The sequence below is a fragment of the Serinus canaria genome, chromosome 20, assembly GCF_022539315.1.
Source record: "Serinus canaria isolate serCan28SL12 chromosome 20, serCan2020, whole genome shotgun sequence".
NCBI classification, from domain to species: Eukaryota; Metazoa; Chordata; class Aves; order Passeriformes; family Fringillidae; genus Serinus; species Serinus canaria.
The window spans coordinates 6,585,490-6,603,419 of record NC_066333.1 but is presented as its reverse complement, the minus strand read 5'-3'; the positions used below and the strand labels follow the sequence as shown (position 1 = coordinate 6,603,419).

The window sequence follows — 17,930 nt, the reverse complement described above, 5'->3', positions numbered from 1 at the left end:
CATTTAGACAGGGCTAGGCTGGAATGAAAGCAGAGCTGAAAGCCATCACTGACACTTCTTACTTTACATTGTGATAGCTAAAGTGAGTCTGTAGCTGGTCTGGGCTGTGGAGTCCTATGTGTTCAGCTGCATTTCTCTACCCTCTCCTTTGCTGGCTGTAATGCTGCTGCTGTTGCACAGTCAGCTGTGTCAAGAAGCTGATCCAGCAGAAAATTGATCATTTTTTGTAGTACCAGATTTTGACTGAATCATGAACTGATTAACCCTCCTGTTACAAACAAGTGCCTGTCTCCAAAAAGTTGTGGGGACAGATACCTAGTAAGGTGGGAAAGAGGAGTAAAGTTGCTCTAGCAGTTATAATTTAGATCTGCTTATAAGCTGTGCATGTGCAGCCTTTTTAAAGACAAGGTTTTAAAACACCCTGCTCTCTTGATGGGAACAAGAAAGCATGAGGCATCTGAGAACTAGAAGTGGGAAATGACAACTTAAAGAAAAACCAAAACCAGAAGTCCAAAATCCAAAGAGTCCAAAACCAGAAAATGGAGTGAACAGAGGATTGCTCCTTAGTGAAAGAGAGAGGCTATGGATTACATGTTTACATTTTGTCCTTTGTATATCATATATTAACATGTCTAGCAGAAACATCTTATTATATTTATGCTCCAGCCTTATGGACTGCTTTTTAACCTTGTTTATTAAATATTTCAAGATGGGACTTGCAAGGTCTCTGGATAAATGTCTAAGCATTTCCTGGCTGTGGTTTTAATGCAAATTCTGTCTTTGCTTGTACTTGTTCTCTTTGGACAGAATGAACTCTCCACTGGGTGTTTTCTTCCTATTAACCTGGAAGAATTTTGTTATTTAAATCCTCTCTGCTAGTTTAACTTAACTGCTAACAGTAGCAAGCTGTGGTGGCAGATGGACTTCCATGTAGGTTTTCCTGTATTTCAGCTGATACTGGAGCAATTGCCTGTTTAGTGCCCAGTCAGAAGGAGCTCTTTAACTCTCTTCTTGCCATCATCAGTCATACATCTCTTACATTGCCTTTGCATCTCTGCTGGCTCTTAGGACTTGGGTGGAGAGGTTGTTTTCTACCTGCCTTTCTCTCTGAACCAGATTACTGGGGAGTTGAGCAGATGTTGGACACTGCTGGGAGCAGCCTTGCCCCAGCAGGGACAGCTGGTCATTAAATGGTCTTAGCTTGGCATAAAATCATATTCTGAGGCCTTACTGCTTAATAGGGAGAATTTTGACATTTACAGGTTTGGAGTTTTTTTCAGGTTTGTGTTAAAGTCTTTTGTCTTAGGAGCTCCTCTCAGTGGTAAAATGTTCAGATACAGTGAATATAAATACAAAAATGACTAATTAAATGGAATTCTGAGAATGCATGATACATTTTGTAACAGTTTCATAATAGTACATCTCTATCAGCTTTCTTTGTAGTGATACCAAGTGTTTAATCACACAGAGATGAGATTCTTACTCCAGTGGGAAGCTGAGACTCCTGCAGGGAACAGAAGTGCAGCCCTGGGCTTTTGTCTCTAGTGCAGAGCCCTTGCTATCAGCAGTCCCACCTTAGCAGGGCCTTGGGACAGCAAGTCCCCCACAGCCAGGCTCCAGCTTATCCTTGCCTTTCAGCTCTTACCTTGCAAGAAGTGTTTATCTCCCAAAGTCCTGCAGTGAAGAAACAACTAACAGTGTCTTTTTGTACTTGTGTAAAACTGTAATGAGGCAGGAGTTCATCAGAATTTACACAACCACAGCTGACCTCTGGTATTTATTGCATTAAGGAGCTGGATTGGGTTAATTACATCAGTTGAAGTTTCTGGAATGTAAACAGGGCTTTAGTGGTTGGTTGCAACTGCATCATGTTTCAAAACTCTGGCAGAAAATTAAAATTCCTCAGAGCTGAGTGTAAGTTCTAGCAGATTTATCCATGGTTTTATTAAGATATTTACCCTTGCTAAAGTATTACAGGTAATGGATTTGAAAAATCAGAAGTCTTTTAACAACAATTCAGAATAATAAATTTAACTGGAAGGCTTCACAGTTCTGGAATTCATCTAAATTATTAATTGAAACCTGTTCTATCAAATGGGACAAGTTAGTATTGCTACATTTTCTGTCTGATTTCTTCATTGATTACACTCCATGCCATTTAAAGTACAGGCATTCAGAGATTTTGAGAAGGAGTAGAGAGATGTGTCAGTCTAGGTGATTTTTTTTTCTTGTTCCTTCTAAAGGTAGAGATACACATTTCTGCAGGGTAATAACAGCTGAAGCAATCTTCAGTCACCTTTCTTTTCTTGTACCTTCTCTGACTGCCTTCTTATAGCTGTTTCTTAAATCCATTAAATTAATTCTTCTGCAACTGTTTTAAATAAATTTTTGTGTTTTTGCATTTTATTGAATTTAATTGTTTGATTTGGTTCACCAAATGTTGGCAGAACTGTTTGTGCATAATAAAAAGCATAGCATGGCATTGGGAGTTAAACTTGGACACTTTGCTGAGTGTCTTACATGGAACAGTTTGTTGTGTTTCTAGTTGGAAATGTTATTCAGAATTTTGCATATTTGACCCACTTGCACTGAGATATCAAAAACCTGCTTAGGTCACAGGTGTAACTAAGTCTCAGTTTACTGATGTCTCCTGTGAGGCTAAAATAATGTTTTCACTGAAAAAACACATTGCTGTTTCTGGCTCCTGGAGAACCAAAATGACATGATTTCACCATTGTTTTAGTCTGGAATTGCCTTGATTGCATTTAATTTAAGTTTTTAAATTGAAAAAATAACAAAAAGTATGGAAAGAAGGGCATAACTGGGTGTCACTGTCAGCCTGTGGTACTGAGGAGTTTATTCTGTGCTCTTACAGTAAGGCATCTTGATGGTGCTTGTTTTCAAGAAGAGTTACATTTAAATATCACAGGAAAAGCAAAAAAAAACAACATCCTACTGTTACAGGTTTTCTGAGTTGGCACCTGCTTCTTTTGAGAAAAGTGAGACTTCTCAGTTGTCAGGGATCCCTGCTATGGAGTGTTTACAGTGCAGCACTTTGCAATACACAGAGTATAAAAATATTTGGTTATGGTCTGTGTTCCATATGCTGCAGCAAGATAAGATCTCTGGTGTAAATAATACACTTTTGTTTGTTTTTATAATTTTTAAAGCTAAACTATAGTAAGTCATTACTGTAGTTATCTGCTTACAAAGTGCATTGCCATCACATAAAGTTGGACTTACAAAGCAGTCATAAAGTGTGAAATGAAATTGCTTTAGGGTTTAAGTATGCTTTAGTCTGTCCCCTGGGAGCAGTAGTTACTAATCCTTTAGTCACATGATGGCATACAGAAACAAAGATTTAAGCTTCAGGTGAAGCTCAGGTTAGCTCCTTGCTCCCCAGTGAATGATTTGTAAGAGCACTCAGAGTTGCTTATTGTCAACCTTGACAACACCACAGACCAATTAATACTAACCAGTGATGTAAAACCAGGGAACTTTTAATGAGAATTTCAAAAGTTATTTCAGGTGTCTATTTTTTCATTTGAGCTCGAAGCACATTTTTAAAGTGGTGCTAAGAAAGCAAAATCACACAAATCAAGAAATAAGCAGACTAAGGTTGCTTGGCAAAATTAATATTTTTAGTACAATTGGTTTATCAGTGAGAAGTTTGAATAAGGATGACAATGCTCAGGGTGTGAGCATTGTGAGGGAGTTCAGTAGGAGCAGGGAGATTGAGCAGTCACAAGCCAAGTGGTGACCAGCTGGCATGGTGAGATCCTTCCTAAGGTGAGACCATTCTTGCTTGTTAAACACTCTTTGAAAAATATTTACTTATCATAGAAGAGATCACAGAAATTCTGGCTGTTTCCTTTTGGAGCAGAAACATGAATCCACCCTTTAAGCAACTGATATAGTTGCCAAGTAATTGCACAGCTTAAGTTTGGTCTCTTTTGTTCTTTCCCCCGAGATTTGTTTCACTTTTTTTCAAGTAACCCTACACTAGGGAAATGATTCAGAATTAAAAATTAACTTTCTTCCTCACAGGTTGTTTTAACAGGGATCAATTTCTTGATCTGGCTCACAACTCAGCTACAGGAACTCTGATCACAAAGCTGGGAGACCCAGGGAGGGAGAAGCAGCAGTTTGTGCTAAACAGGGTATTCCCACTGAAGAAACTCACACAAAATGCAATTTTTTATCATAATTAGAATTGAAAACTAGCTCAAACAGTTTAAGAAGATGCTTACATTCTTTTGTTACTTGAACTAAATTAAAAGATTGTTCATATTATCAGGTCCATCAGTTTGGTAAATTGGCAAAATACTGTGGTAGTTAAAGCCACTGGCCTATTCCACCAGCACAACAAAATCTGAAAAAAGATGCCTGTGCATTGCTGTTTTCCTGTCTATTCCTTAATTTTTCCAGTTACATTGCCTCAAGAGAACCTCTGTGCATTTGAATAATTTGCCAGCTGAAAAAAAAAAAAAAAAAGGAAGTGTATTTCAGGTCAGTTTTTGTATGTTGTCTGTGAGTCACCACTAGTTGATTTGAAAATCCCCAGTATAGTCAGGCTTCTTGAACCAAGGAGGAAAATTACATCACTTTAAGTAGTTTTTGAAATTACTTAACCAAACATCCATGTTTGTGTGACCATTTAATAAGATTAGTATTGAATCAGCACCTTTTCTGCTGAATTGTAGCTTGGATTTGGCTGTGACTGAATAGTCATTTAGTTGTGGTTTAGCTAATAACAGTTTTAACCCTTTCCTGACCCTGAATCAGTTAGTTTAGGAAAGAAACAACATTTAAAAGAGAAATGGATCACATGAATGGGGCAGGAACGTTATTGGTGATTTTCATACTTAGAGATGAGACACAATGTGCAGTGTCACAGCTTCTTTCTAAACCTCACAATTGAGGCTGAAGAGCTGAAAGGAAACTGCTGTGCTCCACTGATGGCAGTTTTGTGCCTGGAAGTAAGAAATAGAGGCAAAGAGCAGAAAACTCTACTGTCCATTTCCCCTCCTGGTTTAAGATACAGTCCTGAAATATAAGCCCAAATCTCTTTAGGGATGGCTTTATTTGCTGGTGAAAAACTTGGGCTTAGAGACCCCTTTGAGGATATTGTTTGCAAATTATAATAAAGAAACAAAGACCTTATTGTGATGGTGGGAAGATGAGAAAAGACATGGTATGGTGCTGGTTTTTGTGGGTCACTCTGAATGCAAACAGCTCCCATGCTGAAAAGGCTCCATTCTACTTTAATATGAAAAAAAGCATTCAGAGCTTGTTTGGTTTTAGGTTTGATCATTTTGATTTAGTTGTGAGCTTTGGTTTAGCTGACTGATGCTGCAGTTTCTCCCAGCATAGCTGGATTTAACACAGCTCTCTTGGGATAAATGAAGCATATCCCAGCCCAAGGAGTTCTTCTGCCACCTTCTGTGCATAATCAGCCACACTGACAAACCCTCTGAGTTTGCTGTCAGCAGACTTGCACTGTGTTGGCATTTTTATTGTCCTAATTGCTTAAGGAGGGGAGGAAACAGACATTGTATTTTTCACACATATAGGTGACATAGCAGCTCTTTGTATTGTCAAATCAATCTAAATTTTGGGCTAAATGGAGCAGGAGGCAGATTTGCTTGAATCCAAACACAGCAAGTAACAATAATGGTCTCAGGCACATTGTATTGATTGATTTCAGCCAAGGCATGTCAGCAGATAACTGGTGCTAAATGCTGCCAGCATGTGTAAAAGGGGAGGGGTGTGTGGGAAGGGAAAAAAGTCGCAGGTTTTAGTGTCAAAGCTCAAAACATGACAGGTTTTTGTTTGTTTATTTTAACCAGTTTACTACATTTTGCCAGCATTTTATAGCTTATGTCAACAGAAGAGTTTCTCTAAGAGCTGACAGTAATATGTCTGCTGTGCCTACAGAATTAGTGGTAGACACTTCTAGAATTGTCGAAATTGTTGGAATTCCAGATGTTGTTAGCCTGGTGTAGCTATTCTAGGGTAGTAAAACACAGGATGGGCAAACACTCCTACATTTGTTTTCTCTCTTTCAGTTTTATGTCCCTCCACCTATATTTTCATGTGTTTTTCATATTTATTTATAGTTTCCCTAAATATTATCTTGACACAAGTTAACCAAGCTTTTGGTCAATCAGAATTTATCATGTAGCACAATATTTTCCATAGATTTGTGTAGAAAGTGGCCAAACCCACTGCAGTTTGTAATTTTTTCTCTGCAGTTAAATATTGGAGGGATGGTTCAGTTGTTTCTCTTGTGATATTGTTGAATTCTGTTCCCTGTGGTTCTAGGTATAATTTTGTTTTGTTGCATGCATTAAAAGCTTAGGGAAAAATTAAACTTGTTGATGCAACTCTGATGAAATTTCACTTGTATTTTGTCAGAATCATATCACTGCTCTGTGACTGCTCTTTGCAGCTGATTGTGTTCTTGTTTCTTTTGAAAAATAGCAGTAAGTTCTTTTTAATAGGGCTGAGCATTCCGTATTCATTAGGGATTACTGAAATTTTGTTCTGAGGGAATGAAATTGCAAACAGCTCTGTTTTAAAAAGATGAAATAAAAATCTTTGAAAAGTGTGAATGACAAACCAAAACCATAACATTGTTGGTACATTTTTCATCAGTTTGCAGCCTTTACCCACATTGTTTGTATCTGTTCCAGATCCTGGCTCTGCTGAACGCGCAGCACAAAAACGGAAATTTCCCAGCCCTCCACATTCCTCCAACGGCCACTCACCCCAAGATGCATCAACAAGTCCTATAAAAAAGAAAAAGAAGCCTGGTCTATTGAACAGTAATAATAAAGAGCAGGTAAGAGAAGCCATGGTTTTATTATGCTAGAATATGAAATAGAGGATGTAGAAATAGCTGATCAGGAGCTCAGTCTTCTTCAAGGAAGCTCCATTTTTGTACTCCTAAGGGATGGATATTAATTTTTGAATGCAGTGGGGGTAGGAGTTGGTATTATAATTTTGGTTTGAATGATCTTTGATTATTGTTTTACATCTGTTGAAAAAGACCACCTGTGTCCTGCTTAGTGATTTCATAAAGGTAATAAGATGTATAACCAATAAATGCAATTTGGATCAGAATTATTATCAGTAATTACAGCCATGAATAATAACAATAACAAAGCCAAGAATAGCTTTTTTTTTTAATAAAACCATTAGCAGGAAATGTTCAGTAGTGTGATAACCTAGATTATGAAAGGTCTCATAATGTTAGTGAACTTCTTCACCTGCTTGCAGTCCTTTCCTACTGCCCGTTAGTCAGCTCCACCTTGGTACTCTGTATATTTCCAGGCAGTGTACACTCCTACCAAACTAGTTAAATCAAAGAGTCACACTGACTTTTCAGTCTTTATACTTATAACCTTATTTTTACTGTCTTCTAAATGCTGAATTGATAGCATTTGTTGTCCTTCTTAGAACTTGACTCCACAAGACTTTGACAATTTCTGATTCATTGTATGATGCACATGAAAGAATTATATGAATTGTATTGAATAGCAAATGTTGTAAATCATCTGTATCATCTTGGAGTAGATTATATGGAAGCACTCTTCAGCCTCACTGAAATTACTTCACACCTGATACACTAATGACACACCTGTGTATTTTTCAAAGTGCATTTTTGTGTCACGGGGTTTTTTCCCGTGTTGTATAAACACAGGATTAAATTCTGAGTGTTCAAAGCACTTTCTCCTGGCATAAGAGCCTCCACATTATCCTGGTGCAATTGCATTGGTGAAGAAAGAAAATGAAATTCCTACTCACTGCAGTTGTTCTGGAACAAAAGCTGTTAATAAATCACACCTTCAAACTCAGTGTAAATTGTATTTTATTTCAGGATAATCAGGAGGTGTAACTGTATCATGTGGAGGTGCACTGGGGTCAGTTTGGCGTTTGCTGAGCTTCACTGCAGCCTGAGTTTATTCCTTTACACCTTGGACATTTTCTGGGCAGATACTGCCCTTCTGAAGTCTGAGCTTGTAACTGTGCAGTGCAGAGATAATTTTGCAAACAGTGGAATTGAATCCTTGGGTATTAATTTCCACTTTTTCTTCCTGAATTTTAAAAATATATGTGAAAACGCAGTTGCAGTTGTTGAACTTGATGAATTCCCCTTGGTAAATACTTTTCTGTTTTCCAGGTATCTCAGACCTGTACAGGATAGAATAAAGTTGTGTATCTAATGAAGAGAACCTATCAGACTTGCTTATTTTGCTGTGCTTATTACAAGTTAGCAAGAAAATATCATCTGTTTAGTTCTGTTTAGCTTTTACAAGCTGCTTTTTATTTAATGTTGTCTTGCATGTCAAATTTGAAGTGGGCATGCCTGAAGATTGTCATATCTGAATAGGTTCAAACCTATTGAACCTGAATAGGTTCAAACTCTGCTCTCTGTGGTAGCAGGAGCTGTTTTTAAAGATTCTTTTACTGCTGAGCAGATGTGAGCTGAGCATGCAGGTTCTAGTTTTGCTCTCAGGGTGAGTTTGAGTATGATGTAGCTGATAGCTCTGGTTCTGATTGACTGATAAATCTGTTTGGAGGTATGACCACCTCCCTGGAAACCTCTAACTTAATAGTCTACATTACAAAGTGCTTTATAGTACTTGAACATTTCAAGATGCCATTACTAAAATTACAGTTGCACAGAGCTTTGTATTACATGTTGTGGGTGCAGTAACAGATCTTCAGAATGGTGCCATCAAGTATTTAAAATGCTGGAAATCAAGAATAGAATTAAGGAATTGTAGAATGTAAATTAATGTGAAAAATCAGGAACTTCTGACATTTAATTGGACAGTTATAATGTAATTGAAGTTGTCAGCTTGTTTTACTACTAGTTTTAATATTAATTTAAATTGAATATAAATAGTGATCTTTTTCTCTCCAAAACAGCACTGCAGTACTGTTGTTTGTTTTCTTCAGTTTCCTTTGTCATTCTACAGGTCTTAGTAACTTCAATAATGCCTTTAAAACAAGCTACCACCTAGATGAGATTGAACTTTGATAACTGTTAAAATTTTAACTCTTAAAACATATTACTCTGACTAGGACAAGTGAAAAGGTCCCTTGATGCAATTGAATCATTCATTTTCAGTCTTTTAGTTTGTTCTTTGGGTCTCTATTGAGTCTCTGAACCATTTTTTGTTTTGTTTCTTAAACTTGGCTTAGGCAAAATAAGATGATAGATGTTTAAATGATAAAAGCATCCGTGAACAGAAACCAGATTAATCTCGTTTGCCAGCAAAAATTGACTTCTCTTCAGTTTGGATGTTATGATTTCTGTTTCACAGGTTTTATGTTTGTAAAAAGCAGGACCTTTTTTCTTAAAGCAGAATCTTTGAATCTTACAAAGTTAGTGTGGATATAGTACTTATGTCCACTTCAAAGTCAGAATATGTATTAAATTCCTCTGGTAATTTCCTTTATCTGCAGTGGAGGAAGTGCCCCACAGCTGCCTGTCCATGTGTACAAGACTGAGATGGTCTCACAGCTGTGCTGCACTTAGCTGCAAACAAAACTTGTTTCTGCAGTGGAAATTACAACTTTCCCTTCCTCACTCTGGTTTCTTTGTTTGAATGCTTGTAGTAATTAGTTTGAAATGGACTGAAACCCTTATTCTGTCCCACGTATTCCACAAGATCTCACAGAATCATCCTTCTGAAATTCTTGTTATGTCATTAAATGTGTGTGTATAGAAAGTACAGAACACTTTCCTCATTTCTGTGGTGGGAGCAGAGTGTCTCTGGGCTTTATCATCTGTAGAACAGAAAATGAAAACTACCAAAACTGGCACAAAATCATGTGAAAGTTTAGGTGGCACAGTGTTTATGGATAACATCCTTTCTTTGCCTAAAATAGTGTATAATGTTAGATAATATGGGGTTTTTTTGAAATACAACATCTTCAGGTGGCTTGTGGCTTCTACCTTGAAGATCCCTTTTTCCTGCAGATAATTACACCTCCTTTGTAACTTTAGGTATCTAGAAATACCATAGTTCAAAGTGGCATGCTGGTGCTTTCTGGGGACATTATTTATGCCCCATGTGATTGATTTGGTTCAGGATGCCTCAAAGGTACAGAACACATTTGGTTGCCCTGTCCTGTGAATCACATGGGTGTGTGAGAGCTTGAGAGTCTCAAAAGTTGCAGATTTGTAAATGGTGTGTGACACTTGGAAAATGACCCCAGAAAAAAACAAAATGGTTCTTCAGACTACAAATGTTTGGATAATTACAAGTGAAGTCACAAGGAAGTGGTTTTACATCAAACAAAAAGCTCACATTAAATGACCTGTCTAAAATCTCAAGGCTGTTTCCATCCTCAGCCAACCACCCCTATAATGAATATCAAACAGGGAATTTGAGTTCCCTTGTCAGTAATAAATAGAAATAGTTTTCCATGTTAGCAGCTCTTCAGAGACGATATCACAAACTTTTGGTATCTCTGGACCCATTTAAGCTATCCCAGGCTCTTCACTTATTGTGTTTTGGAGTCAGCTGTGTCATCTTTGAGCTGTCAGGCTCAAGGCAAAGACCACTTCATGCAGGTTACAAAGTTAATACTGTTTTCTAGTGCAGGCAAACCGGTAGAGATGTGAGTCTCAAATTGTGATAGGTGGTGAAAGAAATCTCTCCTGTAGTGGAGGTGGCTGCTCAGGATGTGAATTTGCTCCTTTGTCATCCTTCTCTACAGTTTGCCTTATTAATCAAAATCAGCTTTGGCTTGCTTTGTGGTACAAAGCTATAAACTGCTGCAAACTGGCACAGATTTGCATGGTGTTCAACTTCTTGTTTCAGGACTAACCTCTTCAGTTGTCCAGGTTTAGCCACCACTAAATATCTCAGTATTTAGCTTGCACGGCCCCATGAAATTCTGAGTTTAGAGGGCCTAATAGCTTCTATAGCAATACTTCTTTCTTGAAGCTGAAAGTGTTTGCTGGCTCTTGTTGGATTGCATGTCTTGCACTCAATGCCCTCACTTGCCACAAAAAATTTATTTCTTGTCTTGAGTGCAAATTGTCATTCAGCATCTGAATAAGCAGAAAACTTCTTTATGAATGATTTTGTGCAATGACTAAGATACTGTGCTTGCATAAATGTTAATCAAACTCTGTAAATTACTGTTTGCTTATATATGATGACTATTATGATTTGAAAAAATGCAAATTTGTTTTGAAACCAAACCTGTTTTTCTTGCCTACATTTCAGTCAGAACTAAGACATGGTCCGTTTTACTATATGAAGCAGCCACTCACCACAGACCCTGTTGATGTTGTACCACAGGATGGACGGAATGATTTCTATTGCTGGGTTTGTCATCGGGAAGGCCAAGTCCTCTGCTGTGAACTCTGTCCTCGGGTTTATCATGCTAAGTGTCTGAAACTGACAGCCGAACCAGAGGGGGATTGGTTTTGCCCAGAATGTGAGGTTAGTTTGATATAAGGAGTGGATTTCTTGCTGGGTTTTGAGATTTAAGCAGCTTTTTCTGTGTTCTGAAATGTTTCTGGTTTATTCCTGTTGCCTCTTGGTAAAGGTACCAGAAAAACTTGTGCAGAAGAGGAGGCATCCATGGCTCTGCTTCACCCCTTTTTCTCTGTGTGTCACCTGCCTTGTGTTTGCCTTCTTACCACGAGTCTCCAACTTCCTTTGTGTGTCCAGCTCTAGAGAAGCACCATTTCAAAGAGTGGTCTCTTCATCAGGCACCAGTAATTCTGAAATCATTCTGAAGTTTTCACTAGTTTAATTTGTGCTTCTTCTTGTGGGCTTATCTGCTTTTCAACAGTGCAGAAAAACAATGCACTATAGGGTCTACATAAACAAGTGGGTATTTTGTTACTGTGGAAGAACTTAATCATTCCTCTCCAGTGATTTCTGGGGAGAGAATACTTAGCATCCAAATATCTGTAATGAAAGCAAATTGATTTATGGCATGTTTTCTCTGATCACTTATTTTATTAGAGCCCAGGTGACCTTCTCACTCTCTCACATTGCTCTGAACCAGAATTGTATTTGGGAATTTTATGTATTCACATACTTACTTTGTGTGATCTTGAAGATGTTGGATGATTTTCTGCTCTTTTCCTTTTTTCCTTTTTTCTTCTTTTTTGATAACATACAGGCCAAAGCCCAGGTAAAATAGGCATCTGAAGTACTTACATTGCATTATTAGAAATGTTTTGTTTCTTATGAAACAGCTATTATATTTCATTTGACTGCTAGAATGTTTCAGTGGAGAAGGATTTATCTAGAAATGTTTGCTGACAAAGTGTTTTTTTAATCTGAACTTTTAGAAAATCACAGTTGCAGAATGCATAGAAACACAGAGTAAAGCAATGACAATGCTCACCATTGAACAGCTATCATATCTACTGAAGTTTGCACTACAGAAAATGAAACAGCCAGGGGTAAGGACATTTTTGTTGTTTTCTTCTTTAAATACTTGGATCGTGTGTTTGTCATAATCTGGGGTTTGCTTCCTTTAGTGGATGATGAATGTTTAGTTTGTCAGATTGTTTGTGACAGCTTCTGTTCTATCTGCCACCTGTCTAGCACAGACAGATGAGTTTAGGTTGTACAGGCTGTTCTGGAGTGCATTTAAACTGTACTTTTGTGATACAATTTCTGGATGTATTTTCAGTAGGTGTAGTGAAAGTAAAGTGTGGTTTTCCAGTGGAAGGTGGTGGTTTCTTACTCTCTGAAAGTGGACTATGCTGTATCAGACATAAAACGGGAATGTGGAGTCATGATCTCTTCTCAATATATTTATATGGACAGTCCTAGGCACTGACACTGTTGCAGTATTGATTATATGTGTTGAAAATGTAGCTTCTGTCTGTTATTAGCAAGGGTTCTTACCACAGAAGTTGGTTGTATCACATACTTTTAAAATGCTGAGGAAATCCTTCAGTGTGTCTAAAACGGTGCCATTTTGTGTTGCAAATCACAACAGTACTTTTTACAAATCCCCCAGCTTTTGTGATTTTTGCAATTCATCATGTCCAGCATATGAAAAATCAGCTAAATGAAACCCTTTAGTTTCTGTTGTTCTACTATTAATTTATTACCTCACAATATTTTATAATTACCATTGAAGAATTTTGTCTGATAGCACAGAAAATGAATGAGTGTTGTGTCATTGATGAAACTGTTCAGTATTAGTAACCAGTGTGGTTATTTTTCCTCCAACAGACAGAGCCATTTCAAAAGCCAGTTTCACTGGATCAACACCCAGATTATGCAGAATATATCTTTCATCCAATGGACCTTTGTACATTAGAGAAGGTTTGTATGAAGCTTGCTGAGGAAGGTCCTTGTGTTTGATTGCTATCTGTAACATTTCTAAAATGTTTGATGGCAGGGGGAGAGAAGTTGTTTGAAATTATTTTGATGGAGGGGGTGGTTTCTTGGTTATTATGAAAATTAGTTCATTTACAGCTTAAAACCAATTACATGTAAACTGAACTTCTCTGCTTGGTCTGAGCTAGTAACAAATGCTTGGGAAAAAATAGTGTGAAAAATACAAGCCTACACTGTTGACTTCCTTCTATTAAATTCATCTGATTCCATGAATGATCTCCAGGAGGGACTTCTTCAAGCAGGATTTTCATTTGATCATTATGTTGCTTTATGTTTCATTTGATCATTATGGATCATTGGTTCATTAATTAGGGACCATTTGATGTATATCCAGGGGTCATTCCTGACTCATTTTACTGATTGTTCAACAAATACTGTAATCTCCACTGCACCTGAGGTGTAGAAGAAAAAGGAAACAGTCAAGAGGTGGATAATAGAACTTTCATTCTTAGTTCAATAGTAATTTGAAAGTACATATAATGAAGAATTTCTCCATTGCTTAATGAAGACTGAGCCTTGCAGAGCTTTGTTCTGTCAGGACCTAGTGAAGATACAAGTTTTCATTCTCTGTGTTCTTACAGAGGAGGCTGATGTCTTTATGGTATAAAGAGTGGTAACAAAACCATGGGACTAATTTTATTTAATCAAATTTCTTTCCCCATTAGGTAGACTCTAATATCAAACATATTGTCTAATGTACTGTGATTTTTTTCTGTGTCCTGTAAAAATTAAAACTGCTGTGGAGTGATAAATACATCAGTAGAAGAAACCAAAGACTTTTCTGCAGAAACATTAGGAAATGTGTTTTTTTGGAAATGTTTGAGGTGTTGATCTAAATAATTCACTATTTAGATTTAACTTAGACAGTTCATACGTTTTCAGGGCAGTCAAAAGGCATCTTGAATTTGAGAGATTCTTAAGCATTTAGAATCATAAGTCTGCAGTAAATAAGTGTCATGGAATCACAGGCTGGTTTGGGTTGGAAGAACCTTTAAAGCTCATCTCCTTCCAGCCCCCTGCTGTTGACAAGGACACCTTCCACAGGACCAGGTTTCTCAGAGCTCTGTCCAGCCTGTCCTTGAACACCTCCAGGGGTCAGTTTTATTTATTGTATGACTGACAGAACACAGCATTCAGGAAGAAGCTGTCACTTTTTACTAATTTCTGTTACCTGATACATTCTTGATTTCTTATTTACAGAATGTTAAAAAGAAAATGTACGGTTGCACTGAAGCATTTTTGGCTGATGCCAAATGGATTTTGCACAACTGCATTATTTACAATGGGGGTAGGTATTAATGTGTATTTACATCCTTAGATATGAAACTTTGACATAGTTAAAGTCATGGAGCAATTTGTAGACTTCTACACTAAAAGTGCCTTCCTGTTTATGACCATAGTGCCTAAAAAGAAATTTTTTTTTTTTTTCAACAAGTGGAATAAATAAAACTGTAGGCCAGATACAACCTGTACTGTCACTTGCTCATTCCCCCTTAGAGCAAACATTTCAAATAAGGTAGAATCATGGAATGGTTTGGGTCTTAAATGACCTGATCCAATCTGCCTGATCTAGTTCCAAGCCCCGAATGCTTTCATGTTTTGCATCATACAGCACTTAATTGAGACCTAATTGAGAAGATCATACAGCAAATCCCTCATTGAGTGTGTCAGTGGTGGGAAGGCTGCAACAGGCTACAAAAAGGAGCAATTAAAGATTACTAAATGTTACATTGAGAAGAAAGTGCTGATGGTTTGCTTTTGCAAACATGTAGTTCATGCATGTTTTTACATAGTTTTTTTAGATCTTCTCTTTTGTTTTTACAGATGACTTTTCTATCTGAAAACTGTTGATTTTATCATAGTTCTGCTATAACAATTTTCTTGGTTAAAGCATTTTATTGTTTCCTCAGGAAATCACAAATTGACACAAACAGCAAAAGTCATCATCAAAATCTGTGAGCATGAGGTATGAGTGCCCCAATTAAATTAATTGTTCTGTGTGTTTAGTGTTCCATGTCATGTACTTGTGAGTGACAAAATGCATATTTTCCAAGATGTGTACTGCAGATTTATAATTTTTGTAGGTTTCCTTACATTGAGGTATGCATATCCATGGCCTACAGAATGACATTTGGCAAAAGCATTGCTTATATGTCTTCCACTAGGATATTCACTATTTCTAATTAAGCCATGTGGGGAGGGGAGGAAAGAGGAGAAAGTGGATGTATGGGTTCTGCTCAAAGGCACCTGTCTTGTTAATGAATATTTGAGCTGGAAAAAGAGACTAACATCTTCTGATGCATAGATGTACTCTTTGTGGTTCTTTTACTGTAACAATATGATTTTCCTCTGAGTAAGTGCAAATGACCATACTTTGGACTCTGTTTAATCTCTCCAATGACTTTGCTTTTTCTTTCCAGATGAATGAAATTGAAGTATGTCCGGAATGTTATTTAGCTGCTTGCCAAAAACGCGAGAATTGGTTTTGTGAGCCTTGTGTAAGTTGAGAATTATGGTGGTCTAGCTACTACATTAAACTAGCAGGTCTCATTTGACTGTTATCTCCTCTTTGTTTTAATCCTGTGGTGGTTACTGAGTCAAGGAAAGCTGCTGTAGTTTACCAAGCAGCTTGTGCTGGCATATCACCCTTATGGAGTCAGACTGTCTCAAATTACTTAGCTGTAAGATTGCAGGTTTTCACAAAAGGATTGATCCAGTCAGAAATAATTGTAAAGGCTGTCAGCAACCAGTTCAGAAGTTCTTTGTCCTCAAACATAGGGTAAATGCCTTGTGCCAGCAGTGCTTATGTGTGGTACCCTCAGTCCTTGGAGGATTTTTGAAATGTGAACGTCTCTTTCTGCAGATGTGCATCAATTGAGACTTCTTTTTCTTTCATGATCTATTGATAGGTTGTCTGTTTCCTGTTTAATACTGACCCAAATTTGGGAAGACCTTAAGATTCTCAAGTAGAAGTGTGTAACCCATCAAATTCTTTCTTGGACTGTCCTGGTTCCAGCTGGGATAAGGGTTCCTTTTCTTCTTAGCAGCTGGAACAGTGCTGTATTTTTGATTCAGTATGAGAATAATGTTGATGACACACTGATGTTTTGGTTGTTGCTAAGTAGTGCTTACCCTAAGTCAAGGACTTTTTAGTGTCTTATGAGCTGCCAAGACACAAGCTTAAGTGAAAATTACAGCATTTCAAAGATTGGTTCTAGCCTAACTTATGTTATGCTATATATTTGGAGGGGACTGATAAAAAATAAATCAATAAAGAAGTGTAATTACTAGCAGTTTAATTAAGATGTGTAAGGTTTTACGTTTAGCAAGTTTTTTAATATAATTTTATCATTTTGTCCTCTCAGGGTTTATTATGTTTATAGTAAAATGGAATCTTGTATTTGGGAAGTGTCTTGTGCATGTTGGATCCTTATTGAATCTAAGTAATCCGTACAATTTTAATAAAATCATGTTTATTATCAAATTTGAAGCTAGTACTGCTTACATTTTCTTGCTGTGTATTTTGCTTCTTCCTCTAGAGCAATCCCCACCCTTTGGTCTGGGCTAAACTCAAAGGCTTTCCATTCTGGCCTGCTAAAGCACTGAGGGATAAAGATGGGCAAGTCGATGCCCGTTTCTTTGGCCAACATGACAGGTGGGAGTTGAACAAAAGGATGTCTTTGGCTGTACTTAAAAAATTCATGTTGTAATTTTGGGTGCTTGAAAGTTTTTGGATCCTGTCTTTAGAACCTTGACCCTAACAAAAACTGTGTAATGCTGTAGCAAACACAATTTTAGTTCCTTACATGATTGTAAGATCCATACATAATCTGGTGAGTGTGCAGCTTAATTCCTGTTTCTGGTGTAGTGCTGGGGAGAACTGCACTTCTTAAAGGTGGAGGAAACCAAACATTATGAGAATATGTACACACCTGTAGGTTAAAAATACAGAAATACAACCTGTGTTGAAAATGCCAGTTTTGCTTTGAAGGGAGTTCTCTGTACTTGTGAATCTTCTGCTTAGATGGACACAAGTTGATGATGAATACAAGTTGATTTATCATGAATTAGAAATATAAGTCTATAATAACATGTAAAAAACCCAAGTATACAGGGCCATGGAATAATTAAGTTGAAGTTCCTGCTGCCTTAGTGGTCTTGGCAGGGAGTTTCAGGGTCTGCTTCATTTCATGTTAAATAAAATCTGTCCAGTATTTGCTGATGGAACTTTTCCTGGCACTGAGGAATTTGGCCAACCTGGCCTGGGGTGTAAGATGTTTCTAAGAAGGTGCTTGTGAAGAATCCATTTCCTTACCTGCTTTTTACATTTTTGTGCTATGACAAATAGACTGTTTAGCAGTGGTTGTTTTGCAGTTACATAGACTGTTCCAATTAGGAATATGTTGTCATTTGACCAGTGTTAAGTCATGTTTTATTGCCACTGGGTAAAGTAAAATAAGCCAGTAATAATCCAAAAACTAAGCACTGAAATATTAAAAGAATGTAATGATGGTTCTTTAAAATTATCTG

General features: G+C 37.3%; 1 protein-coding gene across 7 annotated transcripts in view; it reads left to right on the top strand.

Annotated features, from left to right (window-relative positions):
* Positions 1-17,930, top strand: part of ZMYND8 (zinc finger MYND-type containing 8) — a 48,541-nt gene that overhangs the window by 12,943 nt on the left and 17,668 nt on the right. For 6 of the 7 annotated variants that reach the window (XR_003945124.2, XR_007779182.1, XM_030231127.2 and 3 more), the window contains exons 3-10: positions 6,696-6,844; positions 11,253-11,471; positions 12,335-12,448; positions 13,233-13,325; positions 14,601-14,688; positions 15,311-15,366; positions 15,821-15,898; positions 16,940-17,055. Coding sequence is in view for 5 of the 7 variants with exons in the window: in XM_030231127.2 (XP_030086987.1) it covers positions 6,696-6,844; positions 11,253-11,471; positions 12,335-12,448; positions 13,233-13,325; positions 14,601-14,688; positions 15,311-15,366; positions 15,821-15,898; positions 16,940-17,055 (913 nt within the window). In the remaining 2 variants the exon portion in view is untranslated. The remainder of the gene's footprint in view (positions 1-6,695; positions 6,845-11,252; positions 11,472-12,334; positions 12,449-13,232; positions 13,326-14,600; positions 14,689-15,310; positions 15,367-15,820; positions 15,899-16,939; positions 17,056-17,930) is intronic. The other variant, XM_030231130.2, reaches the window with a different exon arrangement.